Below are 14,469 nucleotides of genomic sequence, written 5' to 3'. Positions count from 1 at the left end.
AGGGTTGGATGAATGAGATACAGAACTACGACCCAGAGACGTATCATGCCACACTGACGCAGTCCGTCTTTGTCCGATTGGAGGGATCCATCATTCGACTGTCTAAACCCAACCACAACATCGCCCGCCGTGCCTCGCACAATGAACCAAAACCTGATGTTAACTACATCAGTCAGAAGATTTATGATCTTACATACAGCAAAGTAAGTAGTTACATGCATACATTAGAACAGAATTTATACATTCTTCCAGCTTAACTTTTTTTTTAATGTATCATAAGTCTTTTATAAATTTTGAAATTGTTACCAAAAGAAATTTAAAGAAGTTAAACTTTTCAGTTTGGCTATTATCTTTTTTTGTTAACCAAACTCTTCCTTCAGGTGTATCTCGTGCCTCAGGGTCTCGCCAGGAAGCGAGTCTGGAACAAAAAATACCCTATCTGCATTGAACTTGGCAGGCAGGATGACTTCATGTCAAAGGCAGAAGGTGAAAGAATGGAGGCCAGTGAGGGCACACGGGAGCGAGGAGAGGGAACGGGGGCATTCCAAGAGCGGAGATCATCATCATCATCATCTTCTTCCATTCTGACACTCTACCTATTTGGAAGGACTGGCAGGGATAAGGAGGAGTGGTTCCAGCGGTTTCTGTCAGCCTCTAAGCTAAAGGTGGGCTTGAAGAAAAGTTCCAGTGTTGTAGGACTTAAGAAGGGTGAGTAAGGGCTAAAAGGGCCAGAAGTCATTTATTCTTACAATATAGTTATGCTCTTATAGCAGGAATTCATCAACTCTTTGTTACTTTTGCTGTGACCCACAGCTTTGAGCTGTCACAGTCGCAACAGCAGCCGCAGCAGTCTGGATGAAGCCCTGACATCTCAGACCAAGTCAAAAGACTCATCAGTCTCTTCCACAACAGTGGGCAGTGCCAAAACCAAGCCTCTGCTGGACTACAGTGTCTACATGGGTTCCTTAATGCCTAAAGAGTCTGCAGTCAGCCCTACAGCTGCCAGCCCTGTTCTTCAGAGTCCACAGAGCAGCCCTGGAGCTGATAAGAAGGTAGCACATACTCATTTCACATTCATACTCGTAACACATTTCTCTCTAATTTCCTTTTTGAGGTGTTGTCTCATTTGCGGTGTAACCTCGTTGGACTAAACAGTGACTATACGCAATAAAAAGATCATTCTGTGACATATAATAATACATTTTACATTTGCACATATCCTTGCAACATTGTACCCATAGGAATTCCCCTTTGAGATCAATAAAGTTATTTGTATTCCTAATAAGAGGGGCACAATATGTTGTGTTGTTTGGGGATTGGGTGATATTTTGGAATCCCTTTTGGGATAAAAGGTTTATGTGGTGTTTACAGTAACTCATCTGCTCTGTCTTTAAGCTTCAGAGCACCACATCGGCTCAGGTGCAGCCCGACGGAGAAGAGGACGATTCGGTTGCCTGGGTGAATGCCACTGTAGGCCGGCTCTTCTGGGACTTCCTGACTGAGCCCTATTGGATTGAACAGGTCTCCAAGAAGATTCAGATGAAGCTCAGCAAAATACGGGTGTGTGGAACAAAGCACATAACCTTTTCCCTTTAGGACCGAGACAGGCATACAAGAGAAAAAGGAGTCATGATCAGCTTCCTGTTGATAACAGGTGTCTGGCCACACACAGAGAAGAGACAAACAAACTCTAAATGTCAGTGTATGTGTGTGTGTGTGTGTGTGTGTGTGTGATGCAGTGCAGAAGCTCCATACCGGGTTTACAAGGAGAGGGAGAGAGAAAGAGGCACTGCATCATTTATTCTATCCCTTAACCAGCATTTTGCACATGTAGACTTTATTGGGCAGGCCTCCTCGGTATATTTTGCGAGTCATGTTTTTGTTTTGTATTTTTTTTTTTTTTTTTTCAAACCCTCCCCGCCTCCAAACATCCATCCACTCATATTTTGAAAGTTCAATTGTTGTTTACCGGCTAGCGTCTTCCGTGAACTAGACGCCCACTCTAACCACAACTTGCAGCTGCACCATGCAGCAAACTGGCTTGTGTGAATATGTCGAAATCAAAACAGAAGTTGGAGACCCCCTCCCAGCCGTCTCGATCCTGACCCCCCTCTACAGCGCCACATGCAGTTTAGTGCAGTAGAAGAAGCTGCTCGGCCCCTCAGTTTCACTCTAATCCTGTCCCCCCCCCAGGCAAAACCTATTTCACTTCATGAAAAATATTTTGATACTGATTTAGATTTTGAAAAATGATACTCTAACTTCTATATCTGCTGTTGTCAAGGTTTTTTGTTTGTTGTTTTGTTATTGCTTACTAAGTATACTCGGAGAGTATCTTCAGCCAAATTGTATGCTTGTGTCTTTCAGTTGCCTTACTTCATGAATGAGCTCACCCTGACAGAACTGGACATGGGCTCGACCACTCCCAGAATCCTCAGGGCATCTAAACCCTGCATTAACTATCGAGGCAAGAGACAAATCAATTTGGAACCATAATACACTTACACACACACACACACACACACAGTGAACAACTAAAAGATGCACTGGCAAACATGAGCTCTGTGCACTTTATTTTTTTTCTCTCTCAGAAGACTCTAGTTATTGTGCAATATTTGCCACGGAGAACATTCGAGTATCTCGTGTTTTTAAAAACACAGCACCTCCACACAGGCCATTCATAGTCAGATAGCTATGCCCATGGTAGAGATAACAAAGATAAGGGGTAAAATTCTAATCTTTGTTATCTATAAAGTTACAAGTGGTTTGGTGTTGCTTGTATAAAGCTGTCACAGATCTGGGTTCCAGCTTTCAGGGGATTTTTCTTTTGTTTGTTAACACTTAATGGCTAATGGTGAGCTTTGTTATCAAGATACAGTGCTAATTAGCGCTAAGCAAAATACAGATTAGATATTGCAATTTCACTAACCATGATAGGATGACAGTTGACTGTTGGTGAGCAAAATCATATTTTGTAGCATGCTGTGAACATGTCTGTGATCTGTTGGGCATTTTACCATTGAGTCTCGCTGTCGGGGTCTTCCTCTAGTGGCCATTTAAGGAACTGCAGGGTTTGGCACTCAAACACTGGTTTCATTTCTTAGTTCTGGAGATGTCTCCATGGTACAAACTGAAAAATAATTTAACTTTACTTTTGCAAAATTGCTCCCTTTTGGAAATCTCACTTATGGAAACACAACTTGAATTAAGACATATTCAGCGTTTTTGACCATTTATAAATATAGACAGTTCTGTACCACTTAGAGTAGCTGTTATCTATAGCTGATATTGTCTGAACATCAGCTCTACTATAAATGTCACTGTAATCTCTTGTCAAACATGAATGTGACTAACCTCAAACGGACTGTAGCCTAGTTTTATTTACTGTAGTTTTCTAGGTCACATAGACAAGTTTTTCATAAGCAAACATGACACTATATGTCAAAGCTTTCTTTCTACAAAAACTCCTACTCAGATTTTTTTGCTATGACTTTGCTTTTTATATTTGGTGGCAGACGCCTCTGCAGTCCAGACTTCCAGACTTTAAACTGTCAAAACTTTAGATAATGTCATTTTTAAAGCTTGGTGGACAAAAAAACTCAGAAATGACATTTTGCCTCATGACTGGCCGTGGGTCTCTTTCCCAGACTTTTTGCTGTGACTAATAAGTTCACAATTCTGAGACTGCGCTCTCCATCCAAACAACAACAACACCGGCGATCGCTGTGCTAACTTTACTGAAAGCAACCCTGTCCACACTGACAACAAAAAAGAACTAGTTAAACTGGAACGACTCAGCTTTTTCATCTTTATTTAAATTTTTGTTGCATCAGTTCACAAGAGTTGCCTCAAGTGAGTTGGAATATCCAAGCACGACTGCTGTTTAGTCCTTCTAGTTGTGAGGCGAGCCAATCAGAAGAATGTTGGCCCAGATCGAGGGCAAAAACGAGGGGCTGCAACAAGACCCAGAACAAATAAATAAGGATTATTTTTGACTGCTGCGCTAGAGTCCAACAATAAAAATTTGGAGCAGGAAATGATATAATATGTAGTATAGTACAGGTCTTTTTAAAAGTATTTTATAGCAGCAGTAGAAACAGCAACATATGAAAGTTAGGGCCACATCATTACCTGGTATAACTTCTGTGGTTGTGGTTGGATGTGGTTGCTGCTAATTATAATTTAAAAAAAAAAAAACCCAAAGGAGATAACACAAGTCTTTGCTAACACCTATAAAAAGAAAAACTGCTCCATTCAAGAACATGCAAAATAGAAATTTTTGTACTGGGCAGTAACAGCCGTTTATTCACTCAGTCTGTCAGGCAGGGGCAGGAGTCGGTTCAGTAAAGCTCATAACCCTGAGCTCCTGTATTGTTGTCTTGAGTTTGGCTAACTGTATGGATGTATGAGTGGAACTGGTGTACAGTAACATTTGATTCATGCAAAAAACAAAAACGACAAAAAACCCTTTAGCAGACATGCTACAGACTGTTGTACAGAATACAACTTATTTAAAGTGTAAGGCTTTGTTTAGAAGTCTAAAGAAATTTAATTGTGTTCTCATATACAGCACAGTCCATACAGGTAGGTTGTACTTCACGGCTCTTTAGCAGGTTTTATGGTTTTATGTGCTCCAGATAAATCGAGGCTTAGCTATGTGAGGTCTTAGCTCTGCATAACTATGCATGTTCTAGAGCACAAGCAGCTTTTACATGAATACTTCTGTGACTATTCAGTAATGCAGGCGCACTGAGCTTTCCTTTCGCTTGTACAACGTAACCTTTGTCATTCTACATTCTGTAACTGATCTCTCTTTTCATCTGTTTCGCATGCACAATCTTCTATTTCTCTTCCTGGTTTTCTCTTCCCCTTGCTTTCCCTTTCATTTCATCTTCCTCTTTGTGCCTCTACTCACTCTTTTCTCATCCCAACGCTATGAGTCACTGCTTCATTTTCATCACTGCAGCAGCACTCACATAACTCTATAATAAGGGCAGGAATTGATTGTGTCTCCAGCTGAGATGGCAACAGTAGTTCTTGGTTCAGTTCCAGACAAAAAACCCATCAGAAGTCTCTCTAAACATAATCAGTTCGCATGGAGCTCGTTTTCACTGATGATGTTGATATTTTGTCAGTTTTTATCGCACTTACTCCCCAAACAGCTAAGGTTGCCAGAGGTTTCTTTTCTTTATCACAGACAGTAAGTGAATTGACAGATATCACTTACATTCAATTAAAATTTGTGATTTTGATTTTTGTTTTAGCCATATTTCTTGGAGGTCGGGGGCAAGTGTTTTATCTTATTTTTATGCCAGGTATTTCAGGTTTTAGGAAACTTGCAATCAAAATGGTCAGTTTAGGTTTCCTTTGGAAATTTCCACTGGTGTTGTAGGGGCTGAATCCTTCAGGCAGCTCAGGTCCTCCTTTATCTCGTCTCATGCCGCTCCTTCCTGTAACAATCCTGCTGAGTGCAATGGATCGATGAATCTTTTCAGCTGTGCATGTGTGCATGTCTTGGCAAGCAATTGTATCTACGTGCCTGCACATTTGTATTCATGCATGTTTGTTGTTACATGCTTTTTTTTTTTTTTTTTTTTTTTCTCTTAATGTCAGTTTCTGATGGACACAAGAAAACAAGTACCCTCCCTGTATATGTGAAGGTATTTCTTTGCAGTTTGTTTGGTGGGGCTTCACCCTAATTAGGGAAGCACTGCTCTGATCCAGCTGCTTGCACCGAGGTCATCTTCTTTGTCCAGACTTACAAAAACTCTGTGCTCCTAACCCAACCTGCCTCAGCTCACACCTCTCCAAATTGGTGGGCCCATCAATGCCCTGTAGGCTCAGCTGATCGAAGCTGTTCTTTCAGCCCCACAGTCTTTCTGACTTCCTGTCTATTTTTAACCAGCTGTTTTGTCAGACATTACTAACTCTCTGTACTTTCTGTACTTTCATTTGTTCCAGGTCCTTTTTTTTTCACCCCCTCGACTTTTGGTTTTGTCTTTAACGGCTTTAACTCTGTGTTTCTGTCTGGCACAGCAAACTTATGGCATTATCTAGTCATTTAACACAAACCAACGGTATCAAGGCAGCAAAACAGTGAAAACAAAGCATGCAGTTTCAGTCCTGTGTGTACTTTCCCCACATGTCAGCTCTTGTTAATATCTGAACAAGTTTCCATCATAACCTTTCCATTTTGATAGTACTAATACTTAAACAGCAACAACAAGTATCCAAAGCCGAAATATCTGTATTACAGATGATTTGTTAAGTAACAACCTATATTAACATCCCAGCATGTTTGGTCTTTTGACCAATCATAGCACTTCAGAGGCTCTAACAGTCAAAACCAGGATCATAATGTGAACCCTGAAGCTAATGGGGATCCATTGCAGCCAAATTAGCAACAGTGTGACGCATAAGTACTTAGAAGATTTAGTCAGAAACCTCCCACTGGCATTTTGAATAACTTAGGGAAGCTTTGTTAAGACAAATTAACAGTGAATTGCAATAATCCAAATGTGATGGATATAAAGGCATGATCATCAAGCTCCAGTTCAGCATGACACAATGGAACTTCACTTGGCACACCAAGGATACAAAGTTTCCATTACCTTACCTACCACAAAAGTGTCGGGAGCACAAACAAGGACTTCTGTTTTCCCATCATTAATGTGGAGACAACTGTCAGCCATCCCAACGTCTGAGCACCTGTGCAAGATCTGCAACTTAGTCCTTAAAGGAGAGATATAACTGATTGTTATCTGCATTGCAGTGATAAGAAAAAGTGCTTGAAATGTGCTAAAGTCAGATCCAGCATCAACCAAAAAGAGCATTCTCCTACATCACAATGTTACAGGACCTTTAGGGGTCAGTATCTTGCCAAAGGCATAAACTTGAGCAGCCAGGAACCAAACCACCAACATTCCAGTTATTAGAACACTTGTAAAGGTGTGGGGCCATTATCTGCTCCAGGACATTGATTCTCCAAGTCTCTGTATCTCTGTTGCAGGGATTAAAGACTATTCTTTCAAAAGATATTTCCTTTTTTGGTGTTTTTAATGATGATGTTGGACAGTGTGGTCTAACACATTAGTCAAGAATCTTCCTCACGTATAGAACTGATGACTATGAAGGTCATATATCATGCAAATTATATTGCACTTTTTTTTTTTCAATCCCAAAAATGTTTCGTCAAGGATAAAAAAAGATCACTTTTGTTTGATGGGGAACAAGTTGACCCACAATAGCTGTCTCGCCCACCTGAGCCCACTGTAGGGGAAAAGGTTTCAGATTAGACCCTTAATTCATCCTGTTCAGATTTAAAAGCCTGTTCTCGATGGGCTGTTGTCACGAAGCTGTTAAATAACTACCCAGGTTGTGGACTTTTTGGCTCCCTACTGCTGTTCATCAGTTCCTCATCTCTCAAACTTTGCTGCCCTCTAGTGGTGCCAAGAGAAACACACTAACAAGTTTATAGTAAGTCTTTGCACACAAAGACCATGTGACTATTTTATAAGGAGAGAATTGGGGGTGGAAAAAAATGGGGAAACATGGGGGGGGGGCATACACAGCCTGCCCCAGTCAAGCCAAGCTTTCTATGGAGATTTTTAACAAGTTTCTACTATCAGATTACAGCAAATTTGGTAGTACAGAGGTAACAAGAAAAGAGGAGGGAAAGGAGAGCCCTGTTTTTTGCAGCCAGATCTCCCTGCTGTTATCAAACAGAGGCTTAGGGAAAAGCTGTGTGCTCTCCAACTGTTCCGCCTACGTTTAAAGGATGTCTTCCAGTTTTTCCCTTCCTTCTCGGGGTGCTTCAGTGTGTCTTTCTCATCTAAGCAGAGAGATCAAGAAAATAAAATCAGTTGGGTTCCCTGCTTTAGTGATGCTTGGAGGGGAATGAGAGGTGCCACAGAAAGAGCAGCACAGCTTTATGAGAATAGTGAGAGTAAGTCTGAGACGAGAGGTGGTGAGGATGACTGTGAAATGGAAGATTCTCAATGTTTTAGCTTCAAAATTAGTAATTATGTTTCTTTCCACTGTCACTAATAGACTCAGATTGGGAAGCCATTTTTTACAATATAACAGTGATCTGCTAATCTTACATTTTGCAGTTTCATATCTTACTTTTTTTTTTCCTCATATTGACCTTCCTAGTAATCTTTTTTTTTTTTTTTTTTTTTTTCCCCCCCTCAGGTCTGTGGTTTGACCTAGAGATGACCTACAGTGGCTCCTTCCTGATGACCCTGGAAACCAAGATGAACCTCATTCGCCTGGGCAAGGAGGGAGAAAGCCTGCGCCCTGGCGAATTTGGCAAAGATGGGTAAGACAGTCGATCTCCACCACAATACTGTGTGCACCTGTTGGAACAGCCTTTGTTGGATTTAATGCAGAGTTTTGTGGGGGGTGGGGGGGGTTCTCCTGGGACTTAAACAACGCGTGTGGTCTTTAGTATCTAGTACACTGTCCGGTACCTCACCTGTTTCTCTCAGTGTTTTGTCTTTTCTGTCTCCTATACCTCCCCCCCCCCCCCTCTTTTTCCCTGCTGTTAACTTTGGATTCTGCCTATATGGGGTTGTTAATCGGATGCATTTCTTCCCTCGGTGAGTGCTTTAATCAGCATCAGCTTTCATTTTCCAGTTACAGTTTCTTTAGTTTGGGAGTCGTCATTTCCTAATACCAGCTATAATCTCATTAGCTTTTACTTCATCTCTCTCCATTTTCATCCCTCGGATTACGTCTTTGCACTACAGAGCAGTAACATGTTAGTATGTTAATGTAAATACAGATCAGGAGGCACAGATTCCACTTTTTTCAAGTCCTGGTATGTTGTGACACTCTGTACTACTGTCAAGAGTTATTAGAAAGCTCTGAAAGAGTAAAAAGTATCTGACAGCATTGATTTTCTGACATTAAATAAGGATAAGGTCATGTATTGACAGTCATCTGTGCCATCCATCCATTTCTCATCCAGTCACTCCTGTCAAAGGATCACTTTTCTTGTGTTGAGCAAACGTCAGCTAACCATACAGATAACCCACCGTCTAAAGACAAGAGAAAAAATAATAATCTTTCTATCTTCTGGCTTCAGTCAGCTCGGGGATTTCAGCAACTGTCAGGAGACATTGGCCATTCTGCTAAGCATGCCAAAGAGGCATTTGGAAACTAAACATCACGTCTGAAAGTGATTAGACCACTGGGCCTGAACCAAAGTCGGCTGTCAAAAATTCCTCTGTCTCACAGTACAATCAAAAGAAGAACTGAGAACATGTCACATGACAGATACGGATACAGGTGTCCTGTCAATTCTTCCATTGCTTTTTGGTGTAAAAGGTGCAAATTAAAACCACTGGTCTACAATATGAATGTTTGGGGATTCCCAAAAATAATGGGAAAGGGGGCTTCTTTTTTTTTTCAAGGTCTCATGAGGAAACAAGGTGTACACCACCTGAAAAATTGTGAAAATAATTCTCGTGAAGCTTTGTTTTTCTTTTCTTTTTTAGTAACTTACTAAGTTGTTTATTAAAACAGCGTTATAAGCATGTGTGCATGTGAGTAATCATAGATGGCATATTAAAAACGATAAAAAACACAAAGCAAAACCGTTTGCATTTGTTAATAAATGCATAGAAGCCAGCACATTACAATCCTCATTTATTTGTTCATGTGTTTCTAGATACAGGCCACGAACTTACTGCTTGGCTGACAGTGATGAAGAGTCATCCAGCGCAGGTTCATCAGATGAGGAAGACTCCTCAGATGTTTCCAATGATTTGACTGGAGCGGAGGGGTGAGTGTAAAGGGGCGTGCTTTTTGTAATCAAAGGACTGTAAATGTAAACAGGAAATGAGTGTTATGATTACTTCAGGTTACAAAAGTACTGGTTAAATTTAATTGGAACTGGGACTGTCTAAAAAAATGTATGTGTAATTCATTTCTGATCACTAATTCTAAAATAATTTCACCTGTCACATCTGTATTTATTTCACTAATAAAACTAAATAATAGAAGAAATCAAAATGAAAAAATAGAATTATTGGATTACAGGAAAGTTTGCATTGTTTAACCCAAATCTTCCTTTTAATAAATACAGCTTTGTTGGAGGACATAAATCGAGCAAGATCATGCGCTTTGTGGACAAGATCACAAAGTCCAAATACTTCCAGAAGGCCACAGAGACGGAGTTCATCAAAAAGAAAATGGAAGAAGTGTCCAACACACCGCTGCTGCTCACGGTGGAGGTGCAGGAGCTCCAAGGAACACTGGCAGTCAACATTCCCCCTCCTCCTACTGACAGGATATGGTATGTGAAGAAAGTCTTGTCCTGCTGTGTAACCTGTGGAATGCACAGAGTGAAGGTGCAGGTTTACCAGAATGACAACAACACGTTTGTTGTAAACAGTTTTTTAGACTCCAGATACCTTTACCCTAAACTTAAATCCAACTACCTTTGTTTATTAAGTAAACTGTGAGGATACCCAGAACTGGTGGAATTACTCAGCTAAATAAATGTGTATTTCTTTATACAGTCTCTTACTGCCCTCTAGTGGTGGCCATATGTCAGTCGTTAGCCGTGATGGTGAGGGTGTTGATTGTTTTCTGGTGCAGGTATGGCTTCAGGACACCACCTCACCTGGAACTGAAGGCAAGACCTAAACTGGGAGAAAGAGAAGTCACTCTGGCTCATGTCACAGACTGGATAGAGAAAAAACTGAAGCAGGAATTCGAGGTATCGTAAACACAACATTTCTCTTTAATTTTTGTAAGTCACTGACACAGTCATACTTCAGAGCACAGCAACATTTATTTATGGTTCCGTACAGAAGGTAGAGCTAAAAAGACACACTTTGCTGATGTGCTTATGGTCTTCGTCTATGTATGGATTTATGTATGCATATTAGTATGTAGGGTAAAGTGTAGAGCAAGGCAGTGATGCCAGCAGTTGTAGTCCTCAACCATGCGCACAATTATGACAACAGCAGATGGTGTTTAGAGGATTTGATGCACTTGAGACGCATTTTTGGGTGCATGCACTTTTGTAATGGAGTGAAGGTTAAAAACAAGTGTTAACATCATTAGCTGTAGATTGTTACACAGTCAACATTTCAGCTCCTTAATTACCTTTTTGGCAGTTTTTACTCATCTGGCATGTTAGTTAGGGAGCTGCTGCTACTTCACATCAAAGGGATTCAGTTGAGTGGGTTCAAGCATCTGACTAGGATGCTTCCTGAACACCTACCAATGGAGATGTTTCACTCAGACCCAAGACACACAGAAATCCCTAGAAATTATTCAAATTTTCCACCCATTTTCAGTCTAGTCAATTAATGCACTAGGAACATGAGTGCATTTTATTAATAAACTGGGCAAATTAACCACTTCACTTTAGGTTTCACGCTGAATCAAGCATATTAAATACTGCCTGTCCATTATCTCTCCATCTTTTAGAAAATCCTTGTAATGCCAAACATGGATGACGTGTGGCTGCCGATCATGCATTCTGCCATGGACCCACGCACAGCTGGTGGCCCTTTAGTTGGCCCCCCAGTGGACCCAGAGCCTTCCCAGCCAGAGAGGGAGAGCACCAGCCAGCCATGATGATTGTTTACAGTATTTCCTAACTATTACAGGGTCTTAGAATGGAAACCGGAGCCAAAGTCGATAGGTCTGACGCTACTGTAACACGAACACATTCCCATAGAATAGACTATGAATTCTACAAGAACAAGGTAGAGTCGACCAAATAAACACTAATGACAAACAAACTGTTGCTTGCTGCTCCCTTAAGTGGTATTTATCAGAGGATAGATTGATTTGTCTTTTAGAGTTTAAGGATGGACATATGAAGGGAGTCACGTTTGGCTCAAAACCGGGAGGGGGTTAAGCTAATAAGAGGAGAACATATAAGTATATAATGTGCTATGAACATGTCAATGTGAAAGCATTCACCACATACCTTACAGCCTGCACGTGATGAGACAGTGAGACGGCGCATGGTAGGCCTTTTTAGTTTAGAGACTGAGCAAGTGGTGCTCACAGCGTGATGTATGTAGATTTTTCTAGAGAAACAGGCGAAATAAATCAGATACTTGATGTTTATTTACCGAAAAAGATTAAACCTTTAAGTGGCTTTGTGTCAGCGACTTTTAATCAGGTGTTAACTTACAGTATTGATTTGTGCTGTGACCAGATCTTGAACACCCCGTTCACTTGCCAAACCCTGTTCTTTTTTTTTTTCTTTTTCCTTGTTTTTTTTATTAATGCCACTGATGCCATTATCCGTGTTAACATGGAAGAAATGCTCAAGAGCAAACATGCGTCATGTAGGAACTGTCGTTCACAGCGTAAATTTAATGCTTATGACAAGTACGCAACAAATAAGTGCAATGTTAGAAATGCTACATAGAATTTAAAATGATAGAGACTATAAGTGTATGTCTGAGAAGTAAGAGCCCTGTAACACGTCTGCTGAATGTACGTACGGGTGTTTGTGGCTTCAGTTGTTTTTGAATGGAAACGTCTTTTCTCCCGGCAAACATTTGACTGGGATATGCAAATTATTGCACAAATACTAATGAAGGTTTTCTTATGATAAACACTAGCTCTCCTTGCATATCATTTTAGACATGTCCTATTCGATAATCGGGCTTACGGAGAGCTGAGTGGCTTATTTATCGATGCACTTAACAGTTTTAATTAAGATATGTGACAGTGCTTTAAAACGACTTTAACCTCCACACTGTATGTAGAAGGACACTTCAGTGAAGCTAAGGTACAGACTGGTTCATAAACCTATTGCCAAGAATGTGCACCCTTCTGGGGGAAAAAAGAAAAAAAAGCTCGTTAACTTTGTTTCTAATCTTAACCAAAGTCCTTTAATTAGGCCCAGAGTTGGACTGCTCTTTCTGCTCACAGGTACACATCTTGTATTGACAAAGCATTGTGAAGTGACATTTACAGATGTACTACAGTACATGCGTTAATGTTGAGGGGGTTTTTTTTCCTTGTATTTTGGAAGTCTAAGTGGGTTATGGTTTCAGGTTTTGTGTCAATGTTTTTGGTATAAAGAGAATTAAAAGAGAATTTTTTGATGATATATGTAAAGCTCATGAAGTTATTTGTATCTGTGAATTATTCATGACTTTTTAAAATTTACATTTTAATTTCAAAGCCAAATCCAGTGATTATGTGTATCTGCCTTATTTATAGAGCAAAATAAATCTTGTCAAAGCTTTTTATTGTTGTTTTTTGCTTTCTCACAATTTGGGTTGCAAATGCTTAGTTTATCTTCTCTAGCAGTGGGTCTTGTTTTCATAATAGATTAATAATAATTTGATGTTGGGCTCAGTTCATCACTTAAATCACGTTGATTTTTATTAAAGCTTATAGTTGGAGCTGTAACCATCTCTTTATTGTACCTAAAGGTATTATAGGTAAAGAACTCAAGAACTTCATCGTTTTCTTTCACGTCTGGAAGTTTTAGTTGTGATGTAACTTTTTCCAGTCCTTACATACTGTTTTATAACTGTTGCCATCAAGAGACGGATATGTTTCAATGCACATATTAAACAAATATGTAGGACTGTTTTCTTCCATTTGCACAGCATCACTAAATTTAGAAATATTCTGTTTTAGAGTGATGCTGAAAAACTAGTTCATGCATTTATTACTTCTAGGCTGGACTACTGTAATTCGTTATGATCATAACTGACAGGAAGTGGAATTGATTCACTGAACACTTCTTCCCTATTCCTTTCTTTTCTCCTTCTGGCAATTTTATTTATACAAGACATTTTATACATGAGACTGAATGTGTATGGAAACTGAAGGCATTAAAGACAGAACAAAGCAAAACAACAACACTTATTGACCTGTGTGAACAAAAAGGTTTTGAGTCTGTTTTTGATCTCAAGTCAGCAGGCTGCTTGTTCCAGAAAACTGAAAGCACCCTCAACAGACTGAGATTTGATTCTGAGAACAGTTAAAAGACCCAGTCTGGGTTTTTGACAGTCAGCAAGTCAGAGACATACTGGGTGGCCAAACCATTGAGAGATTTGTGAACTAATAGAAGAATGTGTATATATAGCACTGGGAGCCAGTGAAGTAACTTCAAAACTAAGTTAATGAGGTCAAATTTCCATCTACCTGTACGGATTCTGCCTGCTGCATTTTGAATAAGCCAGAGATGTTGTGCTGATGATTTGGTCCTTCAAATAGAGTGCTGCAATAATATAACCAACTTAAACCCATGAATGAGATGAATGCATCTCATAGTCAGTTTGAGACAGGAATTTTATAGTCCTAGATATAACCTTTAAGTGATAGAAAGCAGTATTTAAACCGTATTTATGTGATTATCAAAACAAAGATCACTGCCCAAAATGAGGCCATAAATTGCATCTAAATATTTGTCTACTCTCTTACAGGTTCCTCCAGCCCTCTCACAGTTGTTGGCTGGAGATAAAATGTTAC

At 40.0% G+C, this 14,469-nt stretch overlaps 1 protein-coding gene across 3 annotated transcripts in view; it reads left to right on the top strand.

Moving 5' to 3' along the window:
• Window positions 1-13,231, top strand: part of LOC147328485 (testis-expressed protein 2-like) — a 33,942-nt gene extending 20,711 nt beyond the window's left edge. For 2 of the 3 annotated variants that reach the window (XM_086296884.1, XM_086296885.1), the window contains 10 exons: window positions 3-203; window positions 381-708; window positions 814-1,052; window positions 1,396-1,560; window positions 2,368-2,467; window positions 8,194-8,320; window positions 9,674-9,787; window positions 10,091-10,300; window positions 10,606-10,726; window positions 11,446-13,231. In XM_086296884.1, the coding sequence (XP_086153010.1) occupies window positions 3-203; window positions 381-708; window positions 814-1,052; window positions 1,396-1,560; window positions 2,368-2,467; window positions 8,194-8,320; window positions 9,674-9,787; window positions 10,091-10,300; window positions 10,606-10,726; window positions 11,446-11,595 (1,755 nt within the window). In that variant the 3' untranslated portion in view covers window positions 11,596-13,231. The remainder of the gene's footprint in view (window positions 1-2; window positions 204-380; window positions 709-813; window positions 1,053-1,395; window positions 1,561-2,367; window positions 2,468-8,193; window positions 8,321-9,673; window positions 9,788-10,090; window positions 10,301-10,605; window positions 10,727-11,445) is intronic. The other variant, XM_086296886.1, reaches the window with a different exon arrangement.
• Window positions 13,232-14,469: the final 1,238 nt, after the last annotated feature.

Source organism: Aulonocara sp. 'chitande type north' Nkhata Bay, linkage group LG6 (genome assembly GCF_057382095.1).
Source record: "Aulonocara sp. 'chitande type north' Nkhata Bay isolate Kocher_YH1m ecotype deep benthic linkage group LG6, A_spYH_male_GT1.1, whole genome shotgun sequence".
Lineage (NCBI taxonomy): Eukaryota > Metazoa > Chordata > Actinopteri > Cichliformes > Cichlidae > Aulonocara > Aulonocara sp. 'chitande type north' Nkhata Bay.
The sequence above is the reverse complement of the archived record's forward strand: the minus strand, read 5'-3'. Positions and strand labels throughout refer to the sequence as shown.